The 15,473-nt window shown below is 54.2% G+C and overlaps 9 protein-coding genes across 9 annotated transcripts; 6 read left to right on the top strand and 3 right to left on the bottom strand.

Moving 5' to 3' along the window:
* The first annotated feature begins 220 nt into the window (after positions 1–220).
* EI97DRAFT_34518 (uncharacterized protein) lies at positions 221–1,057 on the top strand. Its single transcript, XM_033794774.1, has one exon. The coding sequence runs from the start codon at positions 318–320 to the stop codon at positions 828–830; it is 513 nt and encodes a 170-aa protein (XP_033659146.1). The 5' UTR covers positions 221–317; the 3' UTR covers positions 831–1,057.
* A 299-nt stretch (positions 1,058–1,356) lies between these two features.
* On the top strand, positions 1,357–4,032 carry EI97DRAFT_438929 (uncharacterized protein; the record flags this gene model as incomplete). The annotated part of the gene is made up of 1 exon (XM_033799525.1): positions 1,357–4,032. One exon carries the CDS (start codon positions 1,357–1,359, stop codon positions 4,030–4,032), a length of 2,676 nt encoding a protein of 891 aa, XP_033659145.1.
* A 502-nt stretch (positions 4,033–4,534) lies between these two features.
* Positions 4,535–5,722, top strand: EI97DRAFT_429611 (glucosamine 6-phosphate N-acetyltransferas-like protein). Its single transcript, XM_033797483.1, has 2 exons — positions 4,535–4,998; positions 5,074–5,722. Exons 1-2 carry the CDS (start codon positions 4,813–4,815, stop codon positions 5,437–5,439), a joined length of 552 nt encoding a protein of 183 aa, XP_033659144.1. The 5' UTR covers positions 4,535–4,812; the 3' UTR covers positions 5,440–5,722.
* A 325-nt stretch (positions 5,723–6,047) lies between these two features.
* EI97DRAFT_429609 (DUF1613-domain-containing protein) lies at positions 6,048–8,297 on the top strand. Its single transcript, XM_033797482.1, has 2 exons — positions 6,048–6,092; positions 6,201–8,297. The coding sequence occupies exon 2, from the start codon at positions 6,373–6,375 to the stop codon at positions 8,242–8,244; it is 1,872 nt and encodes a 623-aa protein (XP_033659143.1). The 5' UTR covers positions 6,048–6,092; positions 6,201–6,372; the 3' UTR covers positions 8,245–8,297.
* A 166-nt stretch (positions 8,298–8,463) lies between these two features.
* Positions 8,464–10,474, top strand: EI97DRAFT_429608 (N-carbamoyl-L-amino acid hydrolase). The gene is made up of 3 exons (XM_033797481.1): positions 8,464–8,903; positions 9,014–9,328; positions 9,392–10,474. The coding sequence occupies exons 1-3, from the start codon at positions 8,665–8,667 to the stop codon at positions 10,347–10,349; spliced, it is 1,512 nt and encodes a 503-aa protein (XP_033659142.1). The 5' UTR covers positions 8,464–8,664; the 3' UTR covers positions 10,350–10,474.
* EI97DRAFT_429607 (uncharacterized protein) lies at positions 10,425–11,549 on the bottom strand. The gene has a single exon (XM_033797480.1). It carries the CDS (start codon positions 11,426–11,428, stop codon positions 10,619–10,621), a length of 810 nt encoding a protein of 269 aa, XP_033659141.1. The 5' UTR covers positions 11,429–11,549; the 3' UTR covers positions 10,425–10,618.
* A 171-nt stretch (positions 11,550–11,720) lies between these two features.
* On the top strand, positions 11,721–13,025 carry EI97DRAFT_429606 (uncharacterized protein). The gene is made up of 4 exons (XM_033797479.1): positions 11,721–11,794; positions 11,944–11,957; positions 12,066–12,149; positions 12,203–13,025. Exons 1-4 carry the CDS (start codon positions 11,757–11,759, stop codon positions 12,541–12,543), a joined length of 477 nt encoding a protein of 158 aa, XP_033659140.1. The 5' UTR covers positions 11,721–11,756; the 3' UTR covers positions 12,544–13,025.
* EI97DRAFT_34296 (uncharacterized protein) lies at positions 12,951–13,864 on the bottom strand. The gene is made up of 3 exons (XM_033794749.1): positions 13,678–13,864; positions 13,522–13,580; positions 12,951–13,379 (listed from the first exon to the last, which is right to left on the bottom strand). The coding sequence occupies exons 1-3, from the start codon at positions 13,728–13,730 to the stop codon at positions 13,126–13,128; spliced, it is 366 nt and encodes a 121-aa protein (XP_033659139.1). The 5' UTR covers positions 13,731–13,864; the 3' UTR covers positions 12,951–13,125.
* EI97DRAFT_429605 (P-loop containing nucleoside triphosphate hydrolase protein) lies at positions 13,678–15,322 on the bottom strand. Its single transcript, XM_033797478.1, has 3 exons — positions 15,197–15,322; positions 14,514–15,136; positions 13,678–14,430 (listed from the first exon to the last, which is right to left on the bottom strand). The coding sequence occupies exons 1-3, from the start codon at positions 15,281–15,283 to the stop codon at positions 14,079–14,081; spliced, it is 1,062 nt and encodes a 353-aa protein (XP_033659138.1). The 5' UTR covers positions 15,284–15,322; the 3' UTR covers positions 13,678–14,078.
* Between the last annotated feature and the right edge of the window lie 151 nt (positions 15,323–15,473).

Raw genomic sequence — 15,473 nt, 5'->3', positions numbered from 1 at the left:
TGCTGGGTGCAGTGGCAGAGGCAGTGGCAGTGGCATGCAATGCTACACAGTATACCAGCTGCCGACCAGCTCCAGCCATCCAACCCTGCCCAAGTCGTCAGCTCTTTGTGCTAAGATGCTAACGGTGAGCGAACATCTGGTCCTGTACGACGCACTCGACGTCGCACCGCTGCGAAGCGTGACACTCAGTATCCAGCGTCCAATCGCCATCCCTTCTGAGTAGTCTTGCCTTGACTGCTCCTCCTCCCTTGCGTATCCAGGGTCCTTGATGCACGTAGACCATTTGGTCCAGATGTTGGTCTGCCTAGGTACCGTTCATGCTCGTTTCATCTGGGTGTCTAAAACGTACGCTTGTACAAGCACGTACACGGTTCAAGGTGCATAGTGTGTACCTCCTTCAGCTAGCCGAGCACTTGCGCTGCTGTGGTACTTTGAGGTACTCGGGATCTCTGGTTCTAGTCTTCTTCCATCTAATACCAGTTGTGACGCTAAGCAGCAGCAGACCAGAGGAGCTGAGGACGATTAGGTACACATACATAGTACGGAGTACTATGGCTTCTTCTTTCTTTCTTACTCTTGTAGCTTTGTTTGCACTGTATCCCTCTCTCCAAAAAAGAAAGGGAAATGTCACAGAAATCCGCACCACGATCATAGGACGAGACATGCACATTGTACTTATCCACCTACATAGGTACAGCATGCACTACACTGCCGACGGCCGTCTCCAAACCGCTGTGTACAAATCTACAAATTACGACTGCAGCAATGCAGCTCGTTGCAACCCCATCCAAGGCATCCCCGGCTACGCGCGTCAAGCTTTCCGGACTTGAGCGGCACGAGATCCAGAGTCCCAAGTTTCCCAGAGACAGGACTGAGAAAGAAGAAGAAGAAGAAGAAGGTAGCCGTGTAACAAGGACGAGATGGCGTGTGTAGTACTAGCGTACAGATGGGGTGAGGAGAAGTAGTACGGCGCTGCTGCGTCTCCAGGGCGCGTGACGTTGTACGAAGTACACGAGCAGAAGATGTCGAGATGGGTGCGTGGGGAGAGAAAGCTGGGATCTGGAGCTGGAGGCTGGCTGGGACGGGTAGTTGTAGGATATTCTCCTGCACAGCTGCACCCTGCACTGCATGTCCACTGCTTTTCATCGATTCGCTTCCTCATCTCCGAGAAATTGGTCTGCTCCAGTCACAGCTGTGCATCCATATATTCCCTCGTCGCCTACTCATCTCATCCGCACTTTTTTGGCTCGGTCAGCTACAGAGCCATTACTGTTTCACTGGTAGATGCTTCCACGCCTTCACCTCGACACCGGTCCCGCATTTGGGCTTAGATCGTCTTGGGCGAAGGAGATTCAGATGTCGTTCGGGCATCCGGGGATCAGTGCTTTGGAATTCGCTGGTGGTGCTACCGGCACCGGGTTGGAAGAGCGAGAAAGTAGTACACCTTCAGCGCTGAAGAGCAAGGGAAAGGCGAAAGAGAGGACGGGCTCGATCGCAAGTACAACAACAACTACTGCTACTGTTTCGACTCCCTACAAACAAGGGACTGACTACCCATCTATCGACGCGCACCTCTCCCCATTTCTCCCAGAAGTACAACAACAGCGACGTCGAAAGGGCGCCTCTTTCGTGAATCACACACCGCGCCGCTTCGAACTCAGGAAGAAAGCAAAGGCCACAACCATGGGTCTAGGTATCGACACGTCGGGCGATGCTACTGGAGCAGGGACGAGGAAGACGGCTAGCTGGACGCAGTATTGGCATCAGTCTCCGCCGAGGGATTGGAGCCTGAGCGAGGCGTTGAGGAAGGAGGGGTTGGAGATGGGTGTGGAGAGTGAGACCGGGACAGCGGCGGGCAGTGAAGGGAAGGAGAGGGAGACGGAGAGGGACAGGGGCTCTGAGATTTCGAAGAATTCGCAGTTCTTGAGAATGGGGGAGATGCCGGGGCCGCTGTCGAGTAACCCCGTGCTGGTCACGTTCCCCGAGCAGTCGACACGCGCGGTAGAGGAGGGTGAAGCTTCGGAGAGCGAGCGTTCTGAAAGGGTGTCGAGTGGTTCTGCCACGACTCCCGCAAGGTACCAGCAGAAGGATGCCCATAGTAACAGAAAACTGAAGAGAAGACGGAGACAGACGCCTTTCAAGATTTCCGTTCCGGCGATTGAGTCGTTGAAGGCGATGGGTAGTGGTAGACACTCGCCCCTGGAACCGTGGGTTGCGATGCATAGACGGGAGGCTGATAGGGAGACCGATGCCTATACGCAGCACATGGTGGCTCAAGAGGAACCCGCTGTTGGCGAAGAAAGAGGAGGCACGGTAGATGTCGAAGACGACGCAGAACCAGGAGCAGAAGGACAGGATCCCGACTCTCCCCCTCTTCTAGCCTTACAATCGTACTTCGACAGCCAGGCTTCAGCATCCACTGCATCACCCCAATCATCCGACCATCCCACGTGCTCGGGAACCTCCGCACCCACCACGCAGCACATCCCACTACCTCGTCGACCAACTCCTGAAGACAAGACCCAGAAGTCCAAAACCGAGCACCAACCCCCAATCTTCCTCATCGACGACATAGCCGTCTCCCACACGCCCGACTTACCATCCCGGAATCCCAATCGCCTCACTGGAGAGAACCCACACTCGCCCTCCCAAACCCACGCCTCTCCCACCTCCGGCATCCGAGACAGCGACTTCACTTCCGCCGCCAAAGGCCAATACTCCCCGTACTCCCCCTCCCAGCGCACCCCAGCCGTCTTCTCCCCTCCCACTTCCCCTACCAATCGCATCGCAAGCAACAGCGGCAACGAAACTCCCTATGGGCCGCAACCGGTTAACATGCCCAAGCTCCGCACCGTGGACGGACGCATCCCTTCGAACCTCGTCGTCGGGCGTGTCGGCAGCAGTAGATTGGGCCGCATGGCACCTCCGATTCTGGGCCACGAGGCTTTGACCGCGACGGCCGTGCTGAATGATTTGAGTTATTATCTTAAGAACACGGGCCCGCCTAGTGAGAACGCTTCGGCGGGGCGGTCCCGCGCGGCGGAGAAGAGGCGGGGTGGTGCAGGGGGTTTTCGGATCTTTAAAGTCAGAGGGGTGGGTAGTGGAGGTGGGAGTGGAACGGCCAAGAAGGGGAAGAAGAGTAACGAAAGTAGTCTCGCCAAGAGGGTTGGCAGTGTCGAAGGGTCGCCGCACAGGGATCGGGAGAAGGAGCGGAAAGAGGCGGTGGTGAGGAAGACGCCGGCTTGTGCGAGGGAGATGATTACGTCGGGAGGTGCGAAACATTTGCGGATTGTGATACCGTACTCTCCTGAGGAGCAGGATGCCGTTGGGGTGAAGGGAAGGGTAGAGTTGGAGGGCTGTGCTGTTGTAGGTGAGGCCAAGAAGGGGGATGGAATGTGGACAGATGAGATGTTGAATCCGTTGGGAAGCGAAGCCGTGGAGAGGGCCATTGAAGGGAAGAGTTCGTGGCAACGGGTAGAAGAGCAAGGAAACGAGAGTCAGAGGACAGCGACCAGAAGTCCGAAACGATCGCCCATTGAAGCAAAACCAATCCCCGTGCATGAGCACCCACTCTTGACAAGAGAAGAACAGACACGCGCAAGGAAACTGAGAGATCTGGAAAGAGTAAAGAAACAACTCCTCCTCGCGCATGCAGGCATGAATGGCAATGCGAAGCTCAAAGGGGTAGGCCTGGAGAGACAAGCCAAACCTCCATCGGTCGCCCGTCCTCCATCAGGCGAGGACAATGTCATCAAGAGTTGCAACGAAGCCCCAGCCCCTGAGGGCCTCGACGCCGCGTCTGCCAAAATCAGAACCCTGCAGCAGAAGGTGAATGTGCTTCAGAGACAGAATAAGCAGCTCGCTGAGGCGTTGGCATGGATAGTGGGATTCGAGGTGGAGGACGAGGAGGTGGATGTGGAAGGGTTGTTGAAAGTTTATAGGCAGATGAGGAAGGGGAGTGGAGGTGATGCCTTTGGATATGGGGGTGCAGGTGGGATGGAGCAGAGAAGGGGGAGGGTGTTTACAAGGTAATGAGAGATATTTGAGAACGAGAAGGAGAATAACTGTGGAGGAAATGAAGACGGATACGGATAAGTAAAAGGGAACGTGCGAGGGCTCTTCAAAGAAACATGTAAAAAGGGGGTGAATGACGCATCAAGACTGGTACATGGAATAGGTGAAGAGCACGTGTTGGGAAGGAGACTAATCGGAAAACAGACGATCTTCCTCTCAGAATGGGAAGGGTAAATGCTTGAAGTCTGTTGTAGAAGCTGGTAATTTCGCAGTTTCAACGAGAAGCAAAGTGTTCGAGGCAGACTACATAGTTTGAAGGTAATATAATTGATTTGCCGATGTCAACTCCTGCGCCTTGTCCGCGAAGAGTTGAACACCGCGACCTTCTTGGGCTCCAGTGAAGATAACCACGATGGATGTAGTGAGTTGTGGTGGTTGGGCGAAGTGACGCCAGTTCTATATTTAGATCCAGGAACAAGTACGACCGAACTTCTTGGTGGAAGGCCCGAATGCTAAGTCTTGGACATGTGCTCCCTCCGACCGGCACTCTTGGTCGAGCTTTCTTCTCTATATAATTAACTGTGTATACGGAAAGTAGATTCACTCTACCCGTCATTGGGATCTTCCGAAAGCAGTCACATACCCGATTCTCGCTATCGATAACCCCTCCCCCTCCCCCAGCGCGCTCTCACACCGCCGGCATTCAATTGCAACCGCCGGACACATTCAGGCAGCCCATTGCTCTTCGCAGGGAGAGTCATTCTCGTCCAGTCTATCAACACAGCTGAATAGTCCACCATGGCGTCAGAAAATTCCACCGCGAACGATAATCCCTATCTCTTCGACCCGTCGCTCATCTCCGAAGAAGTCCTCTCGAAGCTGCCCGAAGGGTACTCATGCCGACCGCTCCAGCGGAAAGACTATCACGAAGGCGTTCTTGATGTTTTGACTACACTTACGACGGTCGGCAATATATCCGAAGAAGTATGATTGCCGCCTCTCTCGTCCTCCTATCGCCATTATCTTTGTAAGTTTATTAACTGATTTCATTCTCAAAAGGGTTGGAACGAACGATTCGACTGGATGGCCAAGCGCAACGACGAATACTTCATCATCTGCATAACCGATTCCGCGAAGCGCATAGTCGGCACGGGCGCGCTCTTCATCGAACGCAAATTCATCCACGAGCTCGGCAAAGTCGGCCACATCGAAGACATCGCAGTGACGACGGATCAGCAGGGCAAGAAGCTCGGACTCAGGATAATCAACGCTTTGGAACATATTGCGGAGAAACTTGGGTGCTACAAGACGATTCTCGATTGCTCGGTTGCGAACGAGGGATTTTACATCAAGTGTGGATTCAAGAGGGCGGGGCTGCAGATGTCCTTGTATTATAAGGATCATAAGCCTAAGGGGGGTCGGTAGGAGCCTTGGGCCAGCGGGAGATATGGCTGGGGCTATTTGGGCAGATATGAGCGGGACGGTGGTTTCCCACGATTCATGGGTTCAAGATACATAGCGAAGCATGTGAAAGTGGAATTGAAATGATTGCAATGTTGGAGAACCTAGACGAGATGAGAGAATCTCGATCAAGGAGCGGCATAGTCGACTAGGAGCGGGTATACCAATAGACAGTGATGGTTTGAAAAATAGACTACCCGCAATATCCAAGGTCTGTCTTGCAAAATTAGCCTATAACATAGTGAGAGTGATATATCTGATATATCCACGCGTGGACAGACCATGTGCTCCCTTGCTATAGATAAGAGCTTCTCAAGGCTTGCTCCTTGTAAGCTGCGTGTTGGGGAGACAGTGGGAGCAAGTCTCAAGTTGCGTAGTAACGAAGGGAAGATTACAAAGCAGGATGAAGCAGTATCTGGTTACGAGCGACTACGTTGATATAATATCTATTGTTGTTATAACCCTAGGGTAGGGGCAAAGTTAGGTTTCATACAATGAAAGGTGGCTATGAACCAATCAGACGACAACACCGCACCAGTTCCACTATCTCGCCAGTCAAACCCTCCGCCTACCACAACCTCCAACAAGTAAGACACCGCCCCCCACGGGATTATGCAGTAGGTTACCTCATTTGTTTCTCATCTCACGATTTACCATGCCGAAGGTATCGGCATCGTTTAAGAATGGCGGCGCGCAGAGTTTTCATCCACTGAATCATCCTCCAGGCACCTGATTCCGTGAAAGAGTTGTGATCTGGTTTACGCCAAGTTTGCTACTTCAATCGACTGCAACTGGAGCTTCCATATGGAGAAGGATGACGGCAGGAGCTCTTCCTGTCAAGAAAATGAAGATGACCAGGCCGCGCCGCCCTCGCCATCTCCTTCATTACCTAACTTAATGGCTTCAGCCGAGACACATCCATCCGCATGCTCTGCAACTCCGAATGGTGAAAAGTTCCAGCCCTTCGATTCCAATACCGCACCTCAGATCGAAACCGGCCTGCCCCCTGAACTTTGGACCCTCATTAACTCTGTCCCGGCCACTTTTCCCCCACAGTACTTCCTCGAGGTCTCTCGTAATCTTCTCGAGAATCCCAACTTGACAGCGTCATATCTTTCTCGGGCAGAGCTCTCGTACTCCAGTTTCACAGACGCTTCTTACAACCCCGCTGCCCAGCATCCTCATGATCTAGCGCGCATCATCAAGCACCTGAAACCCGACCACCAGCCATTGCTCGTTCCAGGAGGATTTCCCGGATACGCACTCGAATGGACCGTAGTCCGCAAGCTCATACCACGAAACCCAAAGCTTGATGCACCCTTATTGCAGACATGCCACTTGTTCATCTCCCACGAACCCATCAACATCACCAATCCGGAGTCAGGAACTACGGAGACTGTGAAGGCGGAAAGGTATCTGGTAGTATACATACCACACGCGTCCACGCCTGAAGAAATCCCCTTTTACCATCCCACCGTCCGCCAACTCGCGATCCTCTATACCTGGCTCCCATCCTCTCCCACGTCCGTCCCCAGCCCTGGCACCCTGTCCCTTTTCTACACCCTCTTCCATTCCCACTCCCTCACAACTCGTCTCAGCCGGACCGCCCTCAAGATGCTCGAGATCATACACAAGCACTCCCGTGGACGAATGGCAGGTTACCAAAAGCGCGTGCAGCACGACGTCATCATCTCGCAGAAGCGGTTCCAAGATCGCTATGTGGAGCTCAAGGGGAAATATGCAAAGGAATTGATGGAGGGCTGGGTGGAGCAGACACCAGCAGAGAAGCACGTTTTTGAAGATTTGGGGATTGCGGCGTTCTTGATCGAGGTGTGGGGGGATATGTATGGTGCGGATGGGGAAGAGGAGGGGAGCCGAAAGAGGGATAGGAACGACGAAGGCGACGAGGAGTCTGAGAAACAGAGACAGGACGCAAGACGACTTCGTGCGCCGAGGAACTTCCCTGGTTTTGTGGATATCGGCTGTGGGAATGGGCTACTCGTTTCTATTCTCAATCGCGAGGGATGGCGAGGCTGGGGTTTCGACGCTCGAAGACGGAAAACATGGGATACGTTTGATGTGGAGACTCAGGCGAAGTTGAAGGAGATGTTGCTCGTGCCAGAGGCGCTGCGCACGTCTAGTACCCGTAATGACACTGACGGGAATGAACCAAGCGCCCCAACAGGCACTACATCCCCAAACTCCGCAGTCACGTCTCACAACGGCATCTTCCCGCCTGGCACGTTCATCATCTCCAACCACGCCGACGAACTTACGCTCTGGACTCCGCTAATCGCACACCTCTCCTCCTCCCCCTTCCTCGCCATTCCCTGTTGCAGTCATGACTTTGGCGGAACCCGATTCCGTGCCCGCTTTAAGACAACTGCTACTTCGTCTTCTTCGACTCCTTCTGCAGCTCCTTCTGATCCCACTGCCACGAAGGATACACAGAAGAAACTCCACCCCGGCAAACAACCCTCAGCTTACGCCTCCCTGTGCAGCTACCTCGCGTATATCGCTTCTGAAGTGGGCTACGTCCCAGAAAAGGAGTTCTTGCGGATCCCTTCGACTCGGAATGTTGCTATCCTGGGTAGGAAGAGAGTGCAGTGGAGAAAAGAGGAGGAAGACACGGGTCTGGAAGAGAAACTGGAGTTCCTGAGGGGATTAGTGGAGCAAGAGATGCCGGATTGCAGTATTGAGCAAGTGTGGGCGCAGTGGGTGCGAAGGGGTGGCGGACTGGTAAAGGAGAAAAAGGGAGGTGGGCATTAAGTTGCACTTGGAGTCAATGGCACAGAAGTTTAGGAGGAATTAAGCCTCTTCCCCAAGCAGTCTCATCTCGTGCGAATCAACATCGAAAAATGATCATGGAAGTCGAGCTCCCTTTGGCTCTTACGATCCATGGATCCAACCTCCTGCGGTGTGAATGCACGGTCCACCCCTCCCTTCCCGACGCGAAAGCGAGAGCACATCGTATCGCCGCGTTTCTTCCCCGCCCCGCGGAGCCCCAGGAACCAAGGCTTCAGACACATGCCATACCCAATATCGTGCCATGACCTGACATTGTTAATTCCCCGATGTGACCTACCTACTAGGTAGCACATCGGGTGTTCCGCAAATACCATTCATCAGAGGGGTTCAGGACTTCCCGTTACACACTGACTTTTCCACTTAGCGTCACTCCACCTCAAGATGGCTTCCCCAATGGCGGCACGAAGATGCGTTTCCCTAGTTCCGCAACTTCGACCACAATTGCGAAAAGGAGGATGGAGCAAGGGCTTTTTACGCAGCTTCTCATGCACGTCCAATTGGCGATTGCATACCAAGGATATGGATGAGGAAATGCTGGCAACGCTGAAGGTGAATCAGGGACGGTTGATGGAGGATCTACATTATACGTGCCAGTGGGGGACGGGCCAGAGATGGGGAGAGTACGTTGCTTCCAATTGGCTTTTTCCTACTGAAGATCAAGCTTCACTGCCCATGCAACCCCGGGTCTACAGTCAGCTTCAATACACTGATGCTGACGAGCAATCTATAGCAAACCCACCGAGACTGGCATGTCCCGCCTCGCCCTTACGGATGACGACAAAAAGGCCCGCGACTGGTTCGTAGCCACCACCAAAGCCCTCGGATGCCATGTCACCGTAGACAGCATGGGAAACATCTTCGCCGTGCGTCCCGGTCTCAGAAACGACAAGCCTCCCACATTCGTAGGATCGCATCTCGACACACAGCCCAGCGGTGGGCGATACGATGGCATACTAGGAATCATGGCGGGCGTTGAGATGCTCAGAGTCCTGGCGGACAATTGGGTGGAGACGACGTATCCTGTCGGTGTTGTGAACTGGACAAAGTACGTTATCGCCGGTCCACCACACATGCCCTCGCCATATTCATAGTTAATCCACACCTCCAGCGAAGAAGGCGCCCGCTTTCCCTTGTCCATGTCCTCTTCAGGAGTTTGGGCCGGCGCCATCCCCCTCGCCAAAGCTCATGGACTCCGTGAAATCGCACCGGGCACCGCAACCATGGCCGAGGAGCTGGCGCGAATAGGGTACTTGGGAAGTACGCCGGCGTCGTACCAGAACATCCCTATGGGTGCACATTTCGAGTTACATATCGAACAAGGTCCTCTTCTGGAGATGGCCAACAAGAAAATCGGCATTGTGACGGGTGTCCAGGCATACAAGTGGTTAACCGTCAGAGTGAGCGGGAGAGGCACTCACACAGGTACTACGGATCTAAAGTCCCGCGCAGATGCCCTCTTGACGGCATCGAAAATGATAGTGCATAGCCACAAGCTGGCGACCGCGAACTCCGCACTGGCAAGCACGGGGATCCTGAACCTGAAACCCGGATCCACCAACACCGTTCCCGGGGAGGTAACTTTCACCCTCGACATCCGCGCCAAAGCGAACGAGACAGTCCAGAGATTGAAACAGCAGATCCTAGAGGACTTCAAGAAGATCGCCGAGGGGAGGGATGTCCAGGGGTCCAACGAAGGCTGCACCCCTTCTCTCCCCTGCACCGTTTCCATAACAGAAGACTTCGACTCTCCTGCCATGACGTTCCACCCCGACTGCATCTCCGCCGTTAATCAAGCCGCACAGGCCGTCCTGGGACACAACAGCCACAATCTCGTCATGGACATGGTGAGTGGTGCAGGTCATGACTCTGTATACGCGAGCAAGCGGTGTCCGACGAGTATGATTTTCGTGCCGTGTAGGGACGGCGTGAGCCATAATCCTACGGAGTTCTGCAAGGAGGAGGATTGTGCGTTGGGGGCGCAGGTGTTGTTGCAGAGTGTGATACGGTTTGATCGAGTGAAGGATGAGAGGAGGGTGACTTGGAAGCAGGAGCCGTATACCCTTTAGGTTCTGGGATGGTAGGTGTAGACGAATCATAGACGATGCCGCAATTAACATTCACACCGTGATGGAGAGAGCAGTTGAATGAAGTGAAATATACAATGACTTAGCTGCTTTGGAAGTGTCAATAAGTCGGGTATCTAATGCATGTTTTCCTTGAACTCCTGCTATGACCTTCCAAGGTTCCCAAAAGTGATAATAACGGGAAACCTAGACGAATCATGTTCCCTGCCTGCTCCCAAACCGCGCTGCACAGAAGTCACATCCGTCCGATCTTAGACAGCCTTCCCTTTGCCCTTGCCCTCGTACGCAGGCTTGACGTCCTCCTCCGAGACCTCCTCTTCTTCCTCGCTGTCACTCATAAACTCATCATCTTCATCTTCCCAGCCGTACATCGCCCTCGGCGCGACGGCAGGCTTCGACGACGAACTTCCAGAAGCCTGCTCATCACTGGCTTCCCCCTCCTCACTACTCCCTCTCCCCTCCGCCCTCAACATGGCCTCAATCGCCTCCCTGGTTTTCTGCTCCGCCTCCTCCTTCCCTTCCAAGAATCCGGCATCCAGCCTCCCCCTCCCACTCCTCAGCTCCTCCTGCTTCCTCTCCGTACTCGCAACAATATCCTCCCACCGCTTCCTCTTCTCCTCCCTCTCCTTCCTCTCCATCTCGGGTTTACTCGCCAGATACTCCGCTAGAGCCTTTGCCTCCGCGACTGTGCGAAGACGCCGTCCATCGAGGTTGCGCGACGAGCCGTTCTGCTCGCCTTGCTTCTTCCTGCTAGACATGCGGCCGCCTTGGGCGCGTAAAATAGATCCAAAGCCGCCTTTGCCGCCGCATAGTGGAACGGTTAACCGGAGCGGGAGGAACGTGTCTGATTCCGATGAGAGCAGTGTGGATGTGGGTGCCGTTGACCATGATGAGACTATGCGTCGGTTTGTGGTTGTGAGGATGTACGGCGAGGAGTGGGTCCATTCGAGGCGCGAGGAGAGCGTGCTGTGGATTTCAGAGATGGGGGCGTCCTTTGCGGAGGGGAAGGCGAGGGTTTTGCCGTCGAGGGTGTTGATTAGGATGGTGACGGGGGACGCCATGGTGGCCGGGATCGCGAGTAGAAGATTCGATAGATAATTCTGTTGTATGCGAATGACACGGACTACGTCGGCAGCGTCGGTTGTGGACGTGGTGGAACTAAAGAGTGATGGTGAGTGTGGTGGTTGGGTTTGTCGATGAGGCGGCGTCGCATATCTATCGTGAGGTAAGCACGCCAAGATACTTGTTGGTCCATGCGCTCGCCAGTTTTCTTGGCATCTCCCCCATCGCACTGCAATTATCCCACGACCCCAATTCGACCTCCCATCGCCTCAACCCACGACCATCCACCCGACAGAGCATCCCCGGAGCCATCACTCAGCCGTCAAGATGCTTATCCCCAAGGCCGATCGCAAGAAGATCCACGAGTCAGTACTTTCTCAACATGTGTATTGTTTGCGCGAGCAATATCTTTGTGGGATATTTCCCGAAATTCCCCATTGACTATGACCTTCCCTTTGCCTGCAGAACATATCCCCAAAACCTCACTAGACATGTAGCTGACATTCAATTATAGGTACCTCTTCCGAGGTTAGTATTACCGCCGTTCTCGCGAAGCCATGGCTATGGCACAAATCAACAACATTTTTCGCGGCATATGCTGCATTATAAGGATAGGCTGACACACGGTCACCACAGAGGGCGTTCTCGTTGCAAAGAAGGATCTCAATCTCCCCAAGCACCAAGATATCGATACCAAGAACCTCTATGTCGTCAAGGCTTGCAAGTTCCCCTCGTCTTCCTCGGAGGGAAACCGGCATCTAACAGTCACGCAGGCCAGTCGCTCACCTCCCGCGGCTACTTGAAGACCCGTTTCTCATGGCAGTGGTACTACTACACCCTCACCCCTGAGGGTCTCGACTACCTCCGCGAGTGGCTCCACCTCCCCGCCGAGATCGTGCCCCAGACGCACATCAAGCAGCAGCGCTCGCACGCTCCTCCCCGCGGCATGCTCGGCGGAGATTCTGAGAGGCGTCCCGGCGGTGGCCGCGGCGCCCGTGGCGACCGTGAGGGTTACCGTCGCCGTGAGGGTGGTGAGAAGGGCGAGGGCGCTCCCGGAGAGTTCAAGCCCCAGTTCCGTGGCGGTTTCGGACGTGGCTCGGCTCCTGCTTCTTAAGCGATGAATGCATGTGAATGCGGCGGTTGGGCTGGGCTGTATGTCGCTGGGAGTCTCGGATGGTCTTCACGTCGGACTTTTTGCTGTATCCAAAAGAAAGAAGGAACTGGGCGAAATGGCAGGGATGGACAACCAACATGCCTCGGATCTTATGGCGAGAACCAAAACGAAAGGATGATACGGGTACTGCAATGTACAGTCCGTCTGGCCTGCGGCTACGCACGCTCGGTTAATGACGCTTCCCAATGATACCCCATTGCAAGTGAACAAAGCGTTATGTGAAGATGGATCTGTCATAGCTTAAGGGTACTCCCTGCGTTGGACCGTGTGTTATCAAGATACCTTCCTGGTGGCGCTGCAATTTACCTCGTTAGGACCCGTGCTAGATTGCAGTATGACGCGCATGCCTTTCAAGGCTCTCTGGTACCGCCGAGCTGTCATTTACCTAAATGCCTAGTTTTAGCTTTTACAAGATACATATATGGGTTGAGTGTCCCTCGCATCATCGACTGAATTGAATGACGGACAGAAACATGTATCTCTACCCACCCAATTCCCTCCCACATATTCTCCTCCTACTCCCTACGCACCAATCGACCGATCCATATCGCTCTCCCCACCATACCCTTGCTCCCGGCGCGCTTTACCCGGCTCCTCCGTCGTCCCTTCGTCTACATTGCTCCCGCCAGCGACGCCGATCCTACCGGTCGTTTGGCCCGCGGGACCGCTGTGTCGCTGTTCCTTCACCGTGGGTCCTACGTCTGTGGTGTCGTCATCGTTCGAGGATGTTGAAGTGGACGAGTAGGCGGGTGCATCTTTGGTATTCTTGGCCGAGCCTATGGATATGAGTCCAATGTCAATCTGCCCGTTCTAGAGTATGTGTATGTCCTTCTGGGGGATTGGAGAGGGGGAGGGAGGGGGAAGGTAGTATGTGGAGGATTGGATGCGTGAAGAATGATGGACAGGATAGGTACGTACCTCCGAGGACGCCGGATTGCTTTGCGTGCGGTTGGATGTGTGTGGCTGCGGATTCGTATCTGCGGGTGTGTTAGAGAGATAGAGAGACACGCCGGAGAGACCTGTGGGAAGACAGAGAAGGGGGAAACGAGGAGGGAGGGAGGAGGTTGGACGTACGGCGTCTGCTGGCCTCCGGGTCCAATGTCCACGACGTTGGGATTCGATGACATGGTTGGTGTGGCTGTAGGAAGCAAAGTGGAATTGGGACGTAGGGTTTATACTGCTGCAATTGCAAGGCTGGTGTTGTTTTTTGTTGGGGGTTAAGTAAAGCTTGACTGTTGAGTACTTCATTATGCGCGAGTATAATTGCTGGGGTATGACGTAGTGTGCGGTCGACAAATCATTCATTTCCCTGTCCCTTGCGGCATGCAGTGCCTATATCAACGCCGGAATGTAAATGCATAACCAGAATAAAGCGTCCTTCTTGCATAATAAAGGATCCTTGAGAACGCCATGAAACACCCTTTCCATCCCATCTGCTCCCTCACCAACTCTCTCGCAACCCCCTTTATTTTCTCCTAATCGAAGTCCAACCCCATCAAATGACTCTCATAAACCCGCATATACTTCGCCACAAACGCCTCGAGATGAAAGATGACCTTACTCCCCAGCCTGCACCTGTGTTCGTAAAACGCCGCCCACTTGACGACCTCGGGCTGAATCTCTTCGGGCGTCTTGGGGATGAGTTTCCAGGTGAGGGTTTTGATGATGGTCGTGGGGTCGATGCAGTGGGAGAGGAGGTCGTAGAGCTCGGAGCGGACTTGGAGGAGGCGCGCGGGGCTGCGCTCTTGGACGATTTGCTGGGCGATTTGCGAGATGAGGGCTTCCCAGTCAGGTGGCGGGATGGGGGTGTTTTCGGTGAGGTTCTCGCTGTGGGGAAAGCAAGTGATTAGTATAAAGCTTCGGAACCGCCTCCGCTGAACAGGGAGAGTGATAGAGAAGAAGAGACTCACTTCTGCGCATGTACCGCCTCATACATCAACAACGCCCTCCTCAGATTCCGCCCACTCTCCTTCGCAATCCGCGCATTCAGGCCCTCCACGTCCCTCCACCCCTCCTTCTTCCCCACCACCCTCAACACATCGCAAATCTCCCCCTCCGTCGGCGCCGCAACCCGCACCAGCAAGGTCCGACTCCGAATGGGCGCAATGATATTGCTCGTCGAATTCGCTACCAGGATCAACCGCAGATTCGGGCTGTACTTCTCCATCGTCCGGCGCAACGCCGCCTGCGCATCGCGCGTCAAATGATCCGCCTCATTGATCACGACTACCTTGAATCTCTGCTTGGCACTCAAGTCGACCTGCTGCGTCTGCGCCACTTCCTTCAGTAAATCCTGAATGACGACCCTGTCGTAGTTGCCCACATCTGAAGGTGTGATTTCCAAGTGATAGACCGAGGCGACGATGTTGAACTCGAGTTTGCGGTTCGTCGTCGTCTGGAAGACGCGTGCGTCGATTTTGATCTTTTCGACGCCCGGGCCGTAGAGTTCTTTCAGGGTGGCTACGATGCGGGTTTTCTTGCCGGCGCCCGAAGGGCCGTAGACGAGGAGGTGGGGGAAGTCTCCGCTCTGGGCCTGGGGTGAAGGTCAGCAGAGGAACGCAATGAGCAGAGGGGAGTATTGGGAGCCGCTTACGAGTGCTCTGAGACGGTCGGAGAGCTCCGGATGGTAGGAGAGAGATTCGAGGTTCCGGGGGCGGTGCTTGTCTACGAGGAGAGCCATTGTGAGGGAGTTAGGTGGTGTTGATGATTGGGTCTTGCGATAGTGTGAAAGTGAGACGCGTCGGTCGCGTCGCGTAAAGTGGTCTTGGCATTACCTGCATCACATGACGGGTACAATTCACCGTTCAATTGACAGGTACTCTAGGTTCTCTCTCTGTAACAATAGCGACAGTGTTATACTGAGAAGATTG

This window comes from Westerdykella ornata (genome assembly GCF_010094085.1).
Source record: "Westerdykella ornata strain CBS 379.55 unplaced genomic scaffold EI97scaffold_1, whole genome shotgun sequence".
NCBI classification, from domain to species: domain Eukaryota; kingdom Fungi; phylum Ascomycota; class Dothideomycetes; order Pleosporales; family Sporormiaceae; genus Westerdykella; species Westerdykella ornata.
Note: the sequence above shows the minus strand (reverse complement) of the source record. Positions and strands in the feature narration are given on the sequence as shown.

Excerpts from the sequence above, each read along its gene's own strand:
- EI97DRAFT_34518 (XM_033794774.1), top strand. The coding sequence starts at position 318 with ATGCTCGTTTCATCTGGGTGTCTAAAACGTACGCTTGTACAAGCACGT.
- EI97DRAFT_429605 (XM_033797478.1), bottom strand. The coding sequence starts at position 15,283 with ATGGCTCTCCTCGTAGACAAGCACCGCCCCCGGAACCTCGAATCTCTC. Across the intron at positions 15,137-15,196 it reads CCGACCGTCTCAGAGCACTC|GCCCAGAGCGGAGACTTCCC; the intron begins GTAAGCGGCTCC and ends CCTTCACCCCAG. Across the intron at positions 14,431-14,513 it reads GAGGCGGTACATGCGCAGAA|CGAGAACCTCACCGAAAACA; the intron begins GTGAGTCTCTTC and ends CTTTCCCCACAG.
- EI97DRAFT_429609 (XM_033797482.1), top strand. The coding sequence starts at position 6,373 with ATGGCTTCAGCCGAGACACATCCATCCGCATGCTCTGCAACTCCGAAT.
- EI97DRAFT_429608 (XM_033797481.1), top strand. The coding sequence starts at position 8,665 with ATGGCTTCCCCAATGGCGGCACGAAGATGCGTTTCCCTAGTTCCGCAA. Across the intron at positions 8,904-9,013 it reads ACGGGCCAGAGATGGGGAGA|CAAACCCACCGAGACTGGCA; the intron begins GTACGTTGCTTC and ends AGCAATCTATAG. Across the intron at positions 9,329-9,391 it reads GGTGTTGTGAACTGGACAAA|CGAAGAAGGCGCCCGCTTTC; the intron begins GTACGTTATCGC and ends CCACACCTCCAG.
- EI97DRAFT_34296 (XM_033794749.1), bottom strand. The coding sequence starts at position 13,730 with ATGTCATCGAATCCCAACGTCGTGGACATTGGACCCGGAGGCCAGCAG. Across the intron at positions 13,581-13,677 it reads CCCGGAGGCCAGCAGACGCC|ATACGAATCCGCAGCCACAC; the intron begins GTACGTCCAACC and ends ACACACCCGCAG. Across the intron at positions 13,380-13,521 it reads GCAATCCGGCGTCCTCGGAG|GCTCGGCCAAGAATACCAAA; the intron begins GTACGTACCTAT and ends TCATATCCATAG.
- EI97DRAFT_429611 (XM_033797483.1), top strand. The coding sequence starts at position 4,813 with ATGGCGTCAGAAAATTCCACCGCGAACGATAATCCCTATCTCTTCGAC. Across the intron at positions 4,999-5,073 it reads TCGGCAATATATCCGAAGAA|GGTTGGAACGAACGATTCGA; the intron begins GTATGATTGCCG and ends CATTCTCAAAAG.
- EI97DRAFT_429606 (XM_033797479.1), top strand. The coding sequence starts at position 11,757 with ATGCTTATCCCCAAGGCCGATCGCAAGAAGATCCACGA. Across the intron at positions 12,150-12,202 it reads CCTCTATGTCGTCAAGGCTT|GCCAGTCGCTCACCTCCCGC; the intron begins GCAAGTTCCCCT and ends ACAGTCACGCAG.
- EI97DRAFT_429607 (XM_033797480.1), bottom strand. The coding sequence starts at position 11,428 with ATGGCGTCCCCCGTCACCATCCTAATCAACACCCTCGACGGCAAAACC.